The 15,190-nt window shown below is 40.7% G+C and overlaps 1 protein-coding gene across 3 annotated transcripts in view; it reads right to left on the reverse strand.

Annotated features, from left to right (window-relative positions):
* LOC111965631 (nuclear factor NF-kappa-B p105 subunit) overlaps positions 1 to 15,190 on the reverse strand; it is a 32,337-nt gene that overhangs the window by 16,315 nt on the left and 832 nt on the right. For all 3 annotated transcript variants that reach the window (XM_023989791.3, XM_023989793.3, XM_023989792.3), the window contains 3 exons: positions 9,314 to 9,386; positions 3,023 to 3,063; positions 2,783 to 2,881 (listed from right to left, as the gene is read on the reverse strand). In XM_023989791.3, the coding sequence (XP_023845559.1) occupies positions 2,783 to 2,881; positions 3,023 to 3,063; positions 9,314 to 9,386 (213 nt within the window). The remainder of the gene's footprint in view (positions 1 to 2,782; positions 2,882 to 3,022; positions 3,064 to 9,313; positions 9,387 to 15,190) is intronic.

Raw genomic sequence — 15,190 nt, forward strand, 5'->3', positions numbered from 1 at the left:
AGTAAGGAACTTGTCTGTCGACCCTGCATTAAAGAACATAAATGGTTAAAGAAAAGTGTGATAAATAAAAACATATACCAATTTCATTTAAGGACCAAAAGATTGACAGCTGTGCCATATAAATTGCAAAATAGTTGGGAAGAGATTTTCGATGTACTGGTTCCATGGCACATGGTTAATGAATTGACACGCAAAACATCCCTGGATTCAAAACTTTTCAATTTAAATTATTATACAAAATTCTTGCAACCAATAGAATATTATATATATGTGGGATACAATCTTCCCAGCTCTGCAGATTTTGCTGTGAGGAGGCAGTCATTAGATCATTTATTTTGGGACTGTCTATATGTAGCTCATTTTTTGGTCACAGGTCCAGGAATGGCTGAAGAATTGCAACATTTACCTAGAACTAACGCTGCAGATAGCAATACTGGGTGATTTGAAAAGCCATAGTCAATTGATCAATAATAGAATCATTATTTTAGCAAAAAAAATTATCTTTAATTTACTATCTGTAGAAGCTATGAGAATAGAAAGGTTCAGTACTGTTGTGAAGCATCACAGCACAGTTGAAAAATATATGGCAAATAGAAATCCGAGATAGATGGGAGGGGTTGAATGGAGCTGAAGGGTGGGACTAATAACAAGATAACCAATGTAAAACATACAGGGTCTGTAAAATGGATATAGGTTCAGAAATATTGTGAAATAGCACAGTTACAAATATAAATCAAACTGGATGGACATCAGAAATAGAGGAAGGACTAAAAACAAACAAAATATAACTATTGTAAAATAAGTATAAACTGAAGGTAGAAGCCTAAATGTCTTTGTTTATTAGTTTACTCCAATTGGGGGAAGGGTGGTAAGGTTTGCGGGGAATAATAAAGGTATATTCTAAAAATAAATTAAAAATTTACTACAAAAAGAATCATGTGAACAGAACTTAGAGCTTACTTCAGAGAACATTCCTCTTTCCCCTGACCATTGAATGACTATCCCTTCTCATGTCTTGCTCCAATAAAATATCACTTAAAACCTTTTAGCAAAAAACCCTCAGGTGTAAATGTATTGAAACAAAAGCACGCTCAGAAGATGAGAGGTTGGAGTAAGTGACTCATCACCAACAGACAATACCTACTCTTACTGCTTGAGGGAAATATTTGGAGGCACAACAAGAGGGGATTTCCCAGAGTACAGTCTGAACATAGTTCAAATTGCCTAAAGATACATTGTTTGTATTTGTGCTGTGTGTGTGTGTTTTTGTGAGGGGCAAAATTGTGTTATTTGTATGAACAGATTTCTGTCARGATAAACATTTAAATGTTAGCTTGAAATACAGGCGGATCAAAAAGTTTTCATTCACACATGAAAAAAATGATTACACCTCAAACACGTGAACACAAAATTCCTAGGAATCTCATGGGGAATTCCTACTTCCGCTTGTTTAGTTGAAAGATCAAAAGAAGAAAGGAGAAAAGGATGGACAGCAGGCCTCAAGGAGGGAAAGAAAAAAAGAAAGTAAATGAGGGGAGGGAAAGAACAAAGGAAGGAAGGATGGATGGAAAGACAGAATGAAGGACAGAAGGTGTGACTGAAGAAAGGAAGGAAAAAAATGACATCAGGAAGGACATGTTGGTGGGACCATAGAGATACATAAAGGACTCATCTTTGTATCTATGCCATTATAGCATCTGTGACAGCATGGGCAGAGTAGTCAATTTTCTTCTTCACGATTGGCTGATCCCTCATGATGACCCATTCGGACATGACTCCCACCCAGGTCCCACCCAGTTGACTACATTAAAATGGTGGAAGCCCTCAATTAGAGGTCTTCACGGATCCACCTGTACCCGAACAATAACTCAAAATAATGTCACAGGTCTGGGTCGGATCTGATATGTCTTGGGTATGTATCATTTTAAATGACTTGTCCGGAAGGGCCCGTACAGATCCAAACACGACTGCTGCAGTAGAGAGAGAGACATTTGATCCTTTATGCTGCTGCTCTTGCTTTTCACGAGAGTGGAAAGTGTGGCTTGTTGTTTGACAATCTTAAGTCAACAAAGCGGCAATAGGCTACAGTCATAGAGCCTCGCACTGTGGCAAAAGTTAGGAGATATCTAATCAAGGTAAGATGGAATTAAAATGACAATTAAAAGTTAAAGGAGGCGGATAGGCTACAACGACCAAGAGCCAACGTGTAGGCTGCTACTTAATTTTCTGAATGGAGTTGTTATTATTAACTGTAGGATGAGAAAGCGCATGCAGCCTCAATTAGCCTAGCTAGCTAGCTAACATTAGCTAGCTTAACTAGCTTCTCCCGGTTTTATGCAGTCAAGACTGGTACTACGTAATCATATTGAATGATAAATAACCTAGCTATGTAGCTATTAGTCTACTATAGTGCGCGTCAGCTTGGTTGGTTGCTGTCTCTTCCTACTCAACTTGTCACTCGCTCACACTCGCGCTTTATCAGCGCCGGTTAATAAGGCAGCTTAAATTACTTTTCTGCTTCTTCCCTCACTCGGATCGGGTCTGCAGCCGACCAGGTCTATACAGATGGGATCTAGCTGTCTTCGGGATYGTTCGAAACGGGTCTCTATATTTAAAAAATGATTTATGCATATTGGGTCTAAGTGGGAAAGTCCCTAGTCCATTTCGAAATGGGTCCAACATTCTGGACCCGAGAAGACCTCTACCCTCAATGGCGCTGCCCATGCTAATACAGCCTTTTGATCACTAGAGGCCTCTATCATTCTCTATGGGTGGGACTTACCTTGACCTGGGGATATGACTTCCTGTTCTTCTCGCTGGAGGCCCCTGGGAGCCCACCGTGAGAGGGCCCCTCACAGCCATAACGGAACCTGAAGCCCCGCTGGAACAGACATCAATAGTAGTCAAATAAACCTTTTGTAATATCACTTTGAAATTTGTTAACATTTTCATTTTGAGTGTACCTTGTTTACATAGCCTATGCTGTAACTGAGAGAAGGAGCACACTGAAGACAAGGGTTACCTGTTTAGGCTGTTCAATGATTTGAAGGTAGGGTCCATCTGCTGTAATTAAGAACAAATAAACAATGGTTTACGTTAGTTTTACAGCAGGACTGGCTGACCCTCCTCCTACTGTATTGGCTGTGAAGGCTTTTGCTCCAGCTCTGCTCGAACACACCTGATTCTACTAACTAATAAGCGGCCAATGAGGACATTGATTAGCGAAAGCAGGTGTTAGAGCAAGGCTGGAACAAAACCCTGAACAACCAGTAGCTCTCTAGGGCCATCCCTCCTCTTAACAAACATCTTTAATTGAGCTCAGGTGCTGTAGTAGAGGATGTATTTTGAATCAGATAAACAAAACTAACAAAGTTATGACCATGTCAACAAAACAATGGTTTTGAGTCTTTTACTAAATATSACAAAACCCCTTGTGATAGTTGTCTCATCTTGCTCCTCAAACAATTGTTTGCTGAGCCAGCCTCTTCCTCTTCCTGCCTAATGCAGAGCCCGCTGCCTAAGCCACATCCTCCCACCGATGTAACTTCAATCAAGCACCTTATCAGCCAAATTATACTCGGCTTCAGCTCTCTATAGAACAGACAACCTTCATCCGGACATTGAAATTCGACAATTTCCTTCAGCTCTAAAAATGGAGCAGAGCCCTCACAGGATGGCTGTATCCATACTTGTAAGATTAATGAAGTAATGAGCATCAATATAAGAGATTGTGGGGTATGTYCATTCATCTAGACTGCTCTTGAATATGCCATTTGTTGGTAAAGAGATGGGTATTCCCCATTATTCCCATTCCCACAACCATTACTCTTGCCTAAACAACCACTAGTCTCGCTTAAACCTTGGTTTTAAAACAGCCCACTTGAGAACAATGGAGAAGTGAAAGTTACAGAAGGAGAAGTACGCTTATGTCTACATCGTAACTCTGCAATAATATCATGACATAAAACTGAGTTTTAAAAAACAACCTTTTCATGAAAAGAAGAGAGGTGGCGAGGAAGAGCTTACTCTTGACAATAAAAGTAAGCGCTCCAGTTTTAGGCTACCACTGGCATTCACGAAATTACATCTTTGGATAGACCCATTTAATCTCTATTTTGGAAAAAATACCTACAGTGCATTTGGAAACTATTCAGACCCGTCACTTTTTCCACATTTTGTTACGTTACAGCCTTATTCTAAAATGTATTGAATAGTCCCCCCCATCAATCTACACACAATACCCCATGATGAAAAAGCAAAAACAGGTTTTTAGAAACGTTTGCCAATGTATACATTTTTTAAATATAACTGAAATATCATATTTACATAAGTATTCAGACCCTTTGTTATGAGACTCAAAATTGAGCTCAGGTGCATCCTGTTTCATTGATCATCCTTGAGATGTTTCTACAACTTGATTGGAGTCCACCTGTGGTAAATTCAATTGATTGGACATGATTTGGAAAGGCACACCTGTCTATATTAAGGTCCCACAGTTGACAGAACATGTCAGAGCAAAAACCAAGCCATGAGGTCAAAGAAATTGTCCGTAGAGCTCCGAGACAGGATTGTGGGTACCAAAACATTTCTGCAGCATTGAAGGTCCCCAGGAACACAGTGGCCTCCATAATTCTTAAATGGCAGAAGTTTGGAACCACCAAGACACTTTCTAGAGCTGGCCGCCTGGCCAAACTGAGCAATCGGGAGAGAAGGGTCTTGGTCAGGGAGGTGACCAAGAACCCGATGAGCACTCTGACAGAGCTCTAGAGTTCCTCTGTGGAGATGGGAGAACCTTCTAGAAGGACAACCATCTCTGCAGCACTCCACCAATCAGGCCTTTATGGTAGAGTGGTCAGATGGAAGCCTGCTGTGGGGATGTTTTTCAGCGGCAGGGACTGAAAGACTAGTCAGGATCGAGGGAAAGATGAACGGAGCAAAGTACAGAGAGAGCCTTGATGAAAACCTGCTCCAGAGAGCGAAGGTTCACCTTCCAACAGGACAACGACACTAAGCACACAGCCAAGACAACGCAGGAGTGCCTTCGGGACAAGTCTCTGAAGTTCCTTGAGTGGCCCAGCCAGAGCCCGGACTTGAACACGATCAAACCTGTTTTGCTTCGTCATTATGGGTTATTGTGTGTAGATTGACAATCATTTTTTATTTATTATTCATTTTAGAATAAGGCTATAACATAACAAAATGTGGAAAAAGTATAAGGGGTCTGAATACTTTACGAATGCACTATATACACACTAGAGGTCGAATATTATGACTTTTCAACGCCGATACCGATTATTGGAGGACCAAAAAAAGCCGATACCGATTAAATCGGCCGATTTTTCGGAAGTCGGAAGTTTACATAGATTTAGGTTGGAGTCATTTAAACTCGTTTTTTTCAACCACTCCACAAATTTCTTGTTAACAAACTATAGTTTTGGCAAGTTGGTTAGGACATCTACTTTGTGCATGACACAAGTAATTTTTCTAACAATTGTTTACAGACAGATTATTTCACTTATAACTCACTGCATCACAATTCCAGTGGGTCAGAAGTTTACATACACTAAGTTGACTATGCCTTTAAACAGCTTGGAAAATTCCAGAAAATGATGTCATGGCTTTAGAAGCTTCTGATAGGCTAATTGACACCATTTGAGTCAATTGGAGGTGTACCTGTGGATGTATGTCAAGGCCTATCTTCAAACTCAGGGCCTCTTTTCTTGACATCATGGGAAAATCTAAAGAAATCAGCCAAAACCTCAGAAAAAAAATTGAAGACCTCCACAAGTCTGGCTCATCCTTGGGAGCAATTTCCAAAAGCCTGAAGGTACCACGTTCATCTGTCAAGCAATTGTACACAAGTATAAACACCATGGGACCACGCAGCCGTTATACCGCTCAGGAAGGAGATGCGTTCTGTCTCCTAGAGTCTCCGTACTTTGGTGCGAAAAGTGCAAATCAATCACAGAACAACAGCAAAGGACCTTGTGAAGATGCTGGGGGAAACAGGTACAAAAGTATCTATAGCCACAGTAAAACAAGTCCTATATCGACATAACCTGAAAGGCCGCTCAGCAAGGAAGAAGCCACTGCTCCAAAACCACCATAAAAAAGACAAGACTACGGTTTGCAACTGCACATGGGGACAAAGATCATACTTTTTGGAGAAATGTCCTCTGGTCTGATTAACTTCTTTGATATAGGGGGCAGCATTTTCACTTTTGGATGAATTGCATGCCCATAGTGAACTGCCTCCTACTCTGTCCCAGATGCTAATATATGCATATTATTTCAATATATGCMTATAATTTCTATCCAATTACTATTGGATAGAAAAAACTCTGAAGTTTCTAAAACTGTTTGAATGATGTCTGTGAGTATAACAGAACTCATATGGCAGGCAAAAACCTGAGAAAAAATCCAAACAGGAAGTGAGAATTCTGAGGCTGGTCGATGTTAACTTCTTGACACTAGGGGTCAGATTTATTATTATTATTATTATTATAATTTTTATTTGTATTTTTTAAATACCGTTCCCAAGGTAAACAGACTATTTCTCAGGTCCAGATCGTAGAATATGCATATAATTTACAGATTAGGATAGAAAACACTCAAAAGTTTCCAAAACTGTCAAAATATTGTCTGTGAGTATAACAAAACGGATTTTGCAGGCAAAAACCTGAGGAAATCTAACCCGGAAGTTATTATTATTATTATTATTATTTTTATCTGTGTTTCATTTCCCGTCTTTCTTCCATTTAAAGGGGTATCAACCAGATTCCTTTTCCAATGGCTTCCTCAGGCTGTGACCAGGCTTTAGACATAGCTTCAGGCTTTTATTTTGAAAAAATGAGCGAGATTTTTCAAAACTAGTCAGGTGTCCTTTGATTAGTTCCTGCGCGCGAGAGGGGTAGCTCTCCATTTTCTTTCTCTCTTTTATTGAATAGGTTACGGTCCGGTTGAAATTTTATCGACTATGTATGTTAAAACAACCTGAGGATTGATTATAAAAAACATTTGACATGTTTCTACGAACATTACGGATACTTTTGGGAATTTTCGCCGAACGGAACGAGGCTGTGGTTTTCTGAACATAACGCGCAACCCAAATGGCGGTGTTTTGTTATAAAAGTAATATTTATCGAACAAAAATAACATTTATTGTGTAACTGGGAGTCTCGTGAGTGCAAACATCCGAAGATTATCAAAAGGTAAGCGATTAATTTGATTGCTTTTCTGACTTTCGTGACCATGCTAATTTGGGGCTAGCTGTTCTAGCATTGATTGATACACTCACAAAAGCTTGGATTGCTTTCGCTGTAAAGCATATTTTCAAAATCTGACACGATAGGTGGATTAACAACAAGCTAAGCTGTGTTTAGGTATATTTCACTTGTGATTGCATGATTATAAATATTTTTTGTAATATTTGGCGCCCTGCAATTCAGCGGTTGTTTAGGAAAATGATCCCGCTAAAGGGATCCGTAGCGCCAAGAAGTTAAACTCATCGCCTATTCAATTCCCTGTAATATATGGATCTGTTTGCACTTCCTACGCCTTCCACTAGATGTCAACAGTCGGTAGAACGTTGAATGAAGTTTATACTGTGTTCTGGGGCCAGATAAGAGGGGAATGAGTCAGTGGTCTGGCAGATTGCCAGTTCCTGGTCACGCGCTTTCCTCATGATATCGCCTTGCGTTGCATAACTTCTACAGACATGAAGGAATGCTCCGGTTGGAACGTTATTGGATATATATGATAACAACATCCTGAAGATTGATTCTCTACTTACTTTGACCAGTTTATTCGACTTGTAATATAACTTTTTGAAGTTGTCGTCCGACGTTTGCCTGCATCTGCGCGAGCGTTTGGACATGTGTACTACACATGCTAGCAAAAGTAGCTACTTGGACATAAGTAATGGACATTACCGAACAAAATAACGATTTATTGTGGAACTAGGATTCCTTGGAGTGCATTCTGATGAAGATGATCAAAGGTAAGGGAATATTTATGATGTCATTTCGTATGTCTGTTGACTCCAACATGGCGGAGAAATGTTGTTAAATCTAAGCGCCGTCTCAGATTATTGCATGGTGTGCTTTTTACGTAATTTTTTTTGAAATCTGACAGCGGTTGCATTAAGAACAAGTGTATCTTTAATTCTATGTAAAACATGTATCTTTCATCAAAGTTTATGATGAGTATTTCTGTTATTTGACGTGGCTCTCTGCAATTTCTCCGGATATTTTGGAGGCATTTCTGAACATGGCGCCAATGTAAACCGAGATTTGTGGATATAAATATGCACATTATCGAACAAAACATAAATGTATTGTGTAACATGATGTCCTATGAGTGTCATCTGATGGAGATCATCAAAGGTTAGTGATTAATTWTATCTCTAWTTCTGCTTTTTGTGACTACTATCTTTTGCTGGGAAAATGGCTGTGTTTTTCTGTGGCTATGTACTGAGCTAACATAATTGTTTGGTGATCTTTCCCCGTAAATCCTTTTTGAAATCAGACACGTTGGCTGGATTCACAACATGTGTAGCTTTAATTTGTTGTCTTTCATGTGTGATTTTCATGAAAGATTGATTTTTATAGTAATATATTTGAATTTGGCGCGCTACATTTTTTCTGGCTTTTGGCCAAGTGGGACGCTACCGTCCCACATATCCCAGAGAGGTTAAAGAAAAATAGAACTGTTTGGCCATAATGACCATCGTTATGTTTAGAGGGAAAAAGGGGGAGGCTTGCAAGTCGAAGAACACCATGAACCGTGAAGCACGGGGGTGGCTGCATCATATTGTGGGGGTGCTTTGCTGCAGGAGGGACTGGTGCACTTCACAAAATAGATGGCTTCAATAGGAAGGAAAAGTATGTGGATATATTGAAGCAACATCAGTCAGGAAGTTAAAGCTTGGTCGCAAATGGGTCTTCCAAATGGACAATGACCCCAAGCACACTTCCAAAGTTGCAAATTGGCTTAAGGACAACAAAGTCAAAATATTGGAGTGGCCATAACAAAGCCCTGACCTCAATCCTATAGAACATTTGTGGGCAGTACTGAAAAAGTGTGTGTGAGCAAGGAGGCCTACAAACCTGACTCAGTTACACCAGCTCTGTCAGGAGGAATGGGCCAAAATTCACCCAACTTATTGTGGGAAGCTTGTGGTAGGCTACCCGAAACATTTGACCCAAGTTATAAAGTGGTTCATTTAAAAGGGGTTTATAAAGTGGTTCATTCAAAAGGGGTTTATAGGTCAGATAAAAAGATTATGCTCTGCCATGAAGTCATGACTTCTTACCTGTCCGGAGTGAGTTGTTGAGTGACATGGGAGGGAAATTCAGAGGATCCCATATTGGCTCTATGTCATAGTACTACAAGAAAAGAAAACAAGAGAGGACACGGTTATTGAAATCTCATTTCACTGACAAATGTAGGGGTACGACTATGAAAGAGACACAGGCAAACCTGTCAGCTCAAGATTCAGAAAGAATTCACTCCTCAACTTTTTGAAAATGTTGCTGTGTTACAGCCTGAATTTAAAATGTATTAAAATTAGATTGTGTCACTGATCTACACACAATACCCCATAATGTCAAAGCGAAATTATCTTWTTAGAAATCTTTACAAATTAATAAAAAAATWAATGCTGAAATGTCTTGAGTCAATAAGTATTCAACCCTTTTGTTATGGCAAGCCTAAATAAGTTCAGGAATAAAAATKTTCTTAACAAGTCACATAATAAGTTGCATGGGCTCACTGTGTGCAATAATTATGTTTAATGTGATTTTTAAAATGACTACCCCATCTCTGTACCCCACACATACAATTCTCTGTAAGGTCCCCAAGTTAGGTCTCTCTTTATGTAGTGTTGTCTCTCTTGTCGTGATGTGTGTTTTGTCCAATATATATATATATATAATATAATTATATATAATTATAGCCAGTGTCCCCACAGGAGGCCTTTTGGTAGGCCGTCATTGTAAATACAAATTTGTTCTTAACTGACTTTCCTAGTACAATAAAGGTTAAATAAAACATGTATACATGAGCAGTGAATTTCAAGTACAGATTCAACCACAAAGAGTAATTGAACACTGGTCACATTAATACTGTTTAACCCACTTCATATGTATATACTGCGTGCACACCTTTTCTAATCATATACTGTGCATAATGTCTATAAACATCATATAAACTCAGCAAAAAAGAAACGTCCTCTCACTGTCAACTGCGTTTATTTTCAGCAAACTTAACATGTGTAAATATTTATGAACATAACAAGATTCAACAACTGAAACAAACTGAACAAGTTCCACAGACATGTGACTAACAGAAATGGAATAATGTGCMCCTGAACAAAGGGGGGGTCGAAATCAAAAGTAACAGTCAGTATCTGGTGTGGCCACCAGCTGCATTAAGTACTACAGTGCAGCGCATCCTCATGGACTGCACCAGATTTGCCAGATTTGCCGGTACGGCTGGTGTCATTGGCATGCTGGAGGATCATGTCAGGATGAGCCTGCAGGAAGGGTACCACATGAGGGAGGAGGATGAGTTCCCTGTAACAAACACCGTGGAGATTGCCTGCAATGACAACAAGCTCAGTCCGATGATGCTGACACACTGCCCCAGACCATGACGACACCTCCACCTCCAAATCGATCCCGCTCCAGAGTACAGGCCTCGGTGTAACACTCATTCCTTCGATGATAAACGTGACTCCGACAATCACCCCTGGTGAGACAAAACCGTGACTCGTCAGTGAAGAGCACTTTTTGCCAGTCCTGTCTGGTCCAGTGACGGTGGGTTTGTGCCCATAGGCGACAATGTTGCCGGTGATGTCTGGTGAGGACCTGCCTTACAGCAGGACTACAAGCCCCCAGTTCAGCCTCTCTCAGACTATTGCGGACAGTCTGAGCACTGATGGAGGGATTGTGCGTTCCTGGTGTAACTCGGGCAGTTGTTGTTGCCATCCTTTACCTGTCCCGCAGGTGTGATGTTTGGATGCACCGATCCTGTGCACGTGTTGTTACACGTGGTCTGCCACTGCGAGGGCGATCAGCTGTCCATCCTGTCTCCCTGTAGCGCCGTCTTAGGCGTCTCAAAGTACGGACATTGCAATTTATTGCCCTGGCCACATCTGCAGTCCTCATGCCTCCTTGCAGCATGCCTAAGGCACGTTCATGCAGATAAGCAGGGACCCTCGGCATCTTTCTTTTGGTGTTTTTCAGAGTCCGTAGAAAGGCCTCTTTAGTGTCCTAAGTTTTCATAACTGTGCCCCTAATTGCCTACTGTCTGTTAGTGTCTTAACGACCGTTCCACAGATGCATGTTCATTAATTGTTTATGGTTCACTGAACAAGCATGGGAAACAGTGTTTAAACCCTTTACAATGAAGATCTGTGAAGTTATTTGGATCTTTACTAATTATATTTGAAAGACAGGGTCCTGAAAAAGAGACGTTTCTTTGTTTGCTGAGTTCACATATTGTTACAGGCTTTGGTTTTTCCATTTATGTTTTGAGTTTGGACTTTAGCGAGTATAGCTCATTAGCACATAAGGCGCACCGATTGGAGTCACCTCATTAGTCAGTATGTGCTACACCTGTGGTGGTTGCAATCTCATTAGTGGGGAGGTGTTTCACCTGTGCTGGCCCAGTGCTCTTGAGAGATGTGGAGGGTTAAACACCTTTAGTTGGCTCTCCCTATTTTGATTGCTAGACAAACAATCCTTTATCTGATTTTCCTGATTTTGTTGAGCGCCACCTTTTCGGTTTGCTTACTGTCTAAGTGTGGTGTGGGTTTTACATTTTGTTTACCTCTTGTTGGGCAAATTTAGTGGGTGTCTTTTAGGTTCCAGTTGTTGTTGCTAGTCAACTTTCAGTGGGACACCCCCATGAGTTTCTCTCAGAACCCCTCTTAAAACCCCACCGGTTTTGTTGTCGGTCTGTTAGTTCCCCCTTCTGTTTGAGCGACATTATTGGTTTTCATGCTGGGGAACGTAACACTATATATTTATATGTAATGACTGCACTGTCAGAGCTAGAAACATAAGCATTTCACAGCAACTGCGGTAACATCTGCAAATTATGTGTACACGACCAAAAACATTTGATTGAGGTTTTCCTATTGTTTGCAAAGAAGGGCACCACCTATTGGTAGACGGGTAAAAAAAAAGCAGACATTGAATATTCGTTGAGAATGGTGCCGTTATTAACTTTACACTTTGGATGGTGTATCAATACACCGAGTCACTACAAAGATAAAGGTGCCCTTCCTAAATCAGTTGCCAGAGAGGAAGGAAACTGTTCAGAGATTTCAGCAGGCCAATGGTGACTTTAAAACCGTTACAGAGTTTAATGGCTGTGATAGGAGATAACTGAAGATGGAACAACATTGTAATTTATGTTAGTATTATGGGTAAAAACAGAGTGAAAAGAAGGAAGCCTCTACAGAATACAAATATTCCAAAACATGCATCCTGTTTGCAACAAGGCTCTAAACTTTAGTAATACTACAAAAAAAGTGACAAAGCAATGAACTTTTTGTCCTGAATCCAAAGCGTTATGTTTGGGGCAAATCCAACAACACATCACTGAGTAACTCTTCATATTTTCAAGAATGGTGGTGGCTGCATCATGTTATGGGTACGCTTGTCATCAGCAAGGACTAGGGAGTTTAGGATAAAAAAATAAACGGAATGGAGCTAAGCACATGCAAAATCCTAGACGAAAACCTGGTTAAGTCTGCTTTCCAACAGACAGAGACAAATTCACCTTTCAGCAGGACAATAACCTAAAACAAGGCCAAATATACAATGGAGTTGTTTAACAAGACAACATTGAATGTTCCTGAGTGACCTAGTTACAGTTGTGACTTAAAATCGGTTTGGAAAACTATTGCAAGACTTGAAAAAGGCTGTCTAACAATGACCAACAATTTGACAAAGCTTGAATTTTTTTTAAAGAATAATGAGCAAATATTGTACAATCCAGGTTTGCAAAGATTTTAGAGACCCAGAAAGACTCACTGCTGTATTTGTTGACAAAGGTGATTCTAACATGTATTGACTCAGGGGGTTGAATACAGTGCATYTGGAAAGTATTCAGACCCCTACCCTATTTCCACATGTTGTTACGTTATAGCCTTATTCTAAAATGGATAAAATAAAAGTMTACACGCAACACCCCAACATGACAAAGCGAAAAAGGTTTGTCGAAATTTTGCACATTTATAAAAAATAAAAAACAGAAATACTTATTTGCATAAGTATTCAGACTCTTTGCTATGTCTCGAAATTGAGCTCAGGTGCATCCTGTTTCCATTGATCATCCTTGAGATGTTTCTATAACTGGTGGTAAATTTAATTGATTGGACATGATTTGGAAAGGCACACACCTGTCTATGTAAGGTCCCACAATTGACAGTACATGTCAGAGCAAAAACCAAGCCACGAGGTCGAAGGAATTGTCCGTAGAGCTCAGAGACAGGATTGTGTCAAGGCACAGATCTGGGGAAGGGTACCAAAACATTTCTGCAGCATTGAAGGTCCCCAAGAACACAGTGGCCTCCATCATTCTTAAATGGAAGAAGTTTGGAACCACCAAGGCTCTTGCTAGACCTGGCCGCCCGGCCAAACTGAGTAATCGGGAGAGGTGACCAAGGACCCGATAGTCACTCTGACAGAGCTCCAGAGATGGTTGTTCTTCTGGAAGTTTCTCCCATCTCTGCAGCACTCCACCAATCAGGCCTTTATGGAAGACTGGCCAGATGGAAGCGACTCCTCAGTGAAAGGCACATGACAGCCCGCKTGGAGTTTGCCAAACGGGACCTAAAGGACTTTCAGACCATGAGAAACAAGATTCCCTGGTCTGATGAAACCAAGACTGAACTCTTTGGCCTGAATGCCAAGCATCATGTCTGGAGGAAACCTGGCATCATCCCTACGGTGAAGCATGCTGGTAAGAGCATCATGCTGTGGGGATGTTTTTCAGCAGCAGGGACTGGGAAAAATTTACGGAGCAAAGTACAGAGAGATCTTTGCTAAAATCCTGCTCCAGAGCGCCCAGGACCTCTGACTGGGGGCGAACGTTCACCTTCCAAAAGGACAACAAACCTAAGCACACAGCCAAGACAAAGCAGGTGTGGCTTCGGGACAAGTCTCTGAATGTCCTTGAGTGGCCCAGCCAGAGCCCGGACTTTAACCTGATCGACCATCTCCGGAGAGACCTRAAACTCCAAATACAGGTGTGTCAAGCTTATAGCGTCATACCCAAGACTTGAGGCTATAATCGCTGCCAAAGTTTCTTCAACAAAGTACTGAGTAAAGGGTCTGAATACTTATGTAAATGTGATCATTTTTTATTTGTATACATTTGCACACTTTTCTAAAAAAAAAACATTTTTTGCTTTGTCATTATGGGTTTGTGTCGATTGATGAGGGGGAAAAAAACAATTTAATCAATTTTAGAATAAGGCTGTATATAATCAAGATACACTCAGTTGCCCGTTTATTATGTACACCACCCCGTTCAAGAAAAAGCGGCTCCATTGGGCACGCAATCACCAACACTGGACAATTGAGGAGTGGAAAATCGCCTGGTCCGACAAATCCCAATTCCTGTTGCGTCATGCTGATGGCGGTGTCAGGATTTGGCGTAAGCAGCCGCTTCTTCTTGTTTTTAGCTGACAGGAGTGAAACCCGGTGTGGTTGTCTGCTGCAATAGCCCATCCGTGACAAGGACCGACGAGTTGTGCGTTCTGAGATGCTGTTCTGCACACCACTGTTGTACTGCACTGTTCTTTGCCTGTTTGTGGTGGCCCCATCCTGCATGGTGTAAAAGATACATGCTGGTGGTGGTGGTGTAATGGTTTGGGGAATGTTTTCCTGGCACACGTTTAGTCTCTTGATACCAATTGAGCAAAGTCTGAATGCCACACGTTGTAGAATCCATGCCCCAGGGAATTAAGACTGTTCTGGAGGCAAAGGGTGACCAACCCAAGGCTAGATGGGTGTATTTTATTATTTTCCATTAATAAAAAATAAAAATGTATTCCACTTTGACATTAGAGTATTTTGTGAGGATAGTTGACACTTATTTGTTTTATTAAAGCAATTTTAATCCCACTTGGTAACAACAACATTTTGTAAAAAGTCTGAAGGCACTGTACATCTTT

The sequence above is a fragment of the Salvelinus sp. IW2-2015 genome, linkage group LG6.2, assembly GCF_002910315.2.
Source record: "Salvelinus sp. IW2-2015 linkage group LG6.2, ASM291031v2, whole genome shotgun sequence".
NCBI lineage: Eukaryota > Metazoa > Chordata > Actinopteri > Salmoniformes > Salmonidae > Salvelinus > Salvelinus sp. IW2-2015.